This window comes from Mus pahari, chromosome 11, assembly GCF_900095145.1.
Source record: "Mus pahari chromosome 11, PAHARI_EIJ_v1.1, whole genome shotgun sequence".
NCBI classification, from domain to species: Eukaryota; Metazoa; Chordata; class Mammalia; order Rodentia; family Muridae; genus Mus; species Mus pahari.
Genome location: NC_034600.1, coordinates 75,241,916 through 75,244,675, shown reverse-complemented (window position 1 = coordinate 75,244,675; position 2,760 = coordinate 75,241,916). Strand labels below are relative to the sequence as shown.

The following is a 2,760-nucleotide window of genomic DNA, read 5'->3' as shown; positions in this document are numbered from 1 at the left end:
CACCAGGATCCAGCAGCAGGAAGGCAGTGATCTCTCTCTCTCTCTCACACACACACACACACACACACACACAGAGAGAGAGAGAGAGAGAGAGAGAGAGAGAGAGAGAGAGAGAGAGTAGAGGAATCCAGCCATATATGCAACCTGTGCAAATGACTGGGGCCCCAGGTTAGAAGACATACCAATGAGTTCCTTGTTTCTGACATCCAGGGCCATGTTCCGGAGTGCTGTGGCCACTGCGCACACTACACGGTCATTGTCTATTCGGAGGAGCTCCACAAGAATGGGCAGGCCTTTCTCTTTCCGGACAGCAGCTCGGATATACACGGACCACTGGCAAGAGAGAGAAGGCAGAGGAGGTTAGAAAGAGAGGTGAGAGGGCCCTATGAAGCCAGCAGCTCTGAGGGTTGTCAGAGCTGACTGTTTGCAGGAGCCAAAACGGTTGAACTGCCATGACCTGCTGCAGAACAGGCTGAACATGTTAGACATGCATTGGAGGGCATTTGCTTCCTGTTCTGAGCATAAAGGTTCCCGGGTCACTTGGTGGACCACAATTCCTTTCTCTCGAGACAATGTTTTCAGCACTTGGGGGATGTGCACGAGTGGTGTGGAGGTTCGTCTGTAGGATGTGTAGGTTTGGGGGGTGGGGGGAGAGGGGGAGAGGGAGAGGGACCATTGTAATGCAAAGGTTGGTGTGGGTGTGGGTGGAATGTGGGTGTCCTTTGTAGAGATCTCTGAGGAGGTGGGCCACAGAGATCAAGTGCCATGCATGCAAAAGAACAGGCTCTTTGTTGAATAATAGAGAAAAATAAGTAGAAAAGTAATATAGGAATGAAAAGAGGAAAATACAACATTGGGAAGTAAGACTGAAAACAGTAACTATATTTTTTTTTGAAAAAATAACATTAAGATAAAAATGTATTATTTCCAGGGCCATCATTCAATTTCCTATGGATACATTGTTTTAGTTTGGGGTTGGTGCCCTTATGGAACAGCTGATGCTTCCTGTTGAACCAAGAGGTATTGTTGGGCAGATAAAGCCCTCAGACTCTGAGTCACTTAAGCCAACACAGGTAGCCCAGGCTTGGCCAACGTGCACGCACGATTTACATGGTTCCACAGTGTCCCAGAGACAGCTCTGAGAAAAACCGATGGCAAGGGTTTGATTAGTTGCAATTTCATTTATGATCTGGAAAAAATACATTCAGGAAAGAGGATTCAGATTCTGAGGGGACCAGTCCTTTCCCGTCCATCCCTCCCTCAACAAGCCCACTCCAGCCCCCCATTCCCATAGGGGCAGGCACCCCAGAGCTGGCTCTCACCTGTGGCAGGCAGGGAGCCCCCTCTGGCAGTGAACGTAGGGCACACGCCATGCCTGCCACATCCTCAGCCCAGCCCTGCATGAAATATGAGATTAAAAAAACAAACAACTTCATCCCGTCCTACATCAGAAGTCACATTAACATTGCTCTTAACACTATCATCCAATACCGCAGGCGTCTCTTCTTTCCCCTTTGTGCCTGAGGAGTGGGCACATAGATAAAACTCATTGGTACATCTCTCAGCTCTTAGGGAACTACTCAACTGCTCCACAGTCAGAAAGAAAGAAAACAATTGTTCAGGAGTCCAGTGACAGTGGAGAAACACCGAGGTTTGGATGCCCCCAAACTCTGATAGCGTTTCCCGGAGTGGAAATGCTCCTTGTGGCACCAAGCATCCACGTCTACACATGCACCTGTCCCACACAAAGAAACATGGCCTCCTGGAGACGCATTGCTTCCTCTGAGTGTCAAGCACCCAAACTAAGGAAAGTCAGAAAGCCTAAGCTTATGCAGCCACTTATGGCTGGCCTTTTCTGTAAAACTAAGGGGAGAACCTGGATTGCAGAGAATAGGGTTCAAAGTTCTGGTCCACATGGCGAAATTAAAAGGTACTTATTAATAATAAATAAGACTGGGATTCTTTTGAACTGAAGGACCATTGTGAAGAGTTCCCGGCATCTTAAGCACAGGCCTTAGAGATGGCCTCCTTCCTACTACGATGTCTTCCAGGTTCTGTGCTCTTGGATTCTACAGTTGGGGTCTCTTTCAATTTCTCAAAGCACAGGGAGATCAGCATCATCACTGTATCATAATGACATCTTAAATATAAAATATTAAATAACCTCGTCCCTTAACCTGCTTCTCCTTGGGCTTCGCACTCTTTCTCTTTGCTGTAGCCTCTCGACTTACTGTTAAATTTCTATGATCAGACTTCACACTCTGGTTCATCCTTGACCTCCGTCCTTCCACACAGAGGTACACTGCCATATCTGAAATGTCCCCACACAGCACATATGACATGGCCAGAAGGTCTATCTCTACACTTCCCTCCTGTGATGGATGGAGAGACGGTCTGCTGACTGAGTGGAGCATGAGGAGAGTCCCCTTAACTCTGTTGGGAGCTTGATGGGAAACAAAACAAAACTGAACCAAAATGACCATGTGGGCTTCCAATATGTATGAATTACAGACATGTGGTTTGCGATGTGAAAATGGACAACTAGATAATGGGTTTGATTCACACTCAGGTGACATAAGGACAGAACATTTTGCTTGTTTCTAGAACTTTTTACTTTTTTACTTTCTCTGCTGTGTGTGTGTGTGTGTGTGTGTGTGTGTTGTGTCAGAGGGGGAGAGAGAAGAAGAGAGAGGAGAGAAGAAGAGAGAGGAGAGAGGGGAGAGAGAGAGGGAGAGAGAGAGAGAGAGAGAGAGAGAGAGA

General features: G+C 47.2%; 1 protein-coding gene across 3 annotated transcripts in view; it reads right to left on the bottom strand.

Annotated features, from left to right (window-relative positions):
• The window catches only part of Ctnnd2 (catenin delta 2), an 801,097-nt gene that overhangs the window by 84,003 nt on the left and 714,334 nt on the right, over positions 1-2,760 (bottom strand). For 2 of the 3 annotated variants that reach the window (XM_021208296.2, XM_029543879.1), the window contains 2 exons: positions 1,323-1,397; positions 183-333 (listed from right to left, as the gene is read on the bottom strand). In XM_021208296.2, coding sequence (XP_021063955.1) covers positions 183-333; positions 1,323-1,397 — 226 coding nt within the window. The remainder of the gene's footprint in view (positions 1-182; positions 334-1,322; positions 1,398-2,760) is intronic. The other variant, XM_021208297.2, reaches the window with a different exon arrangement.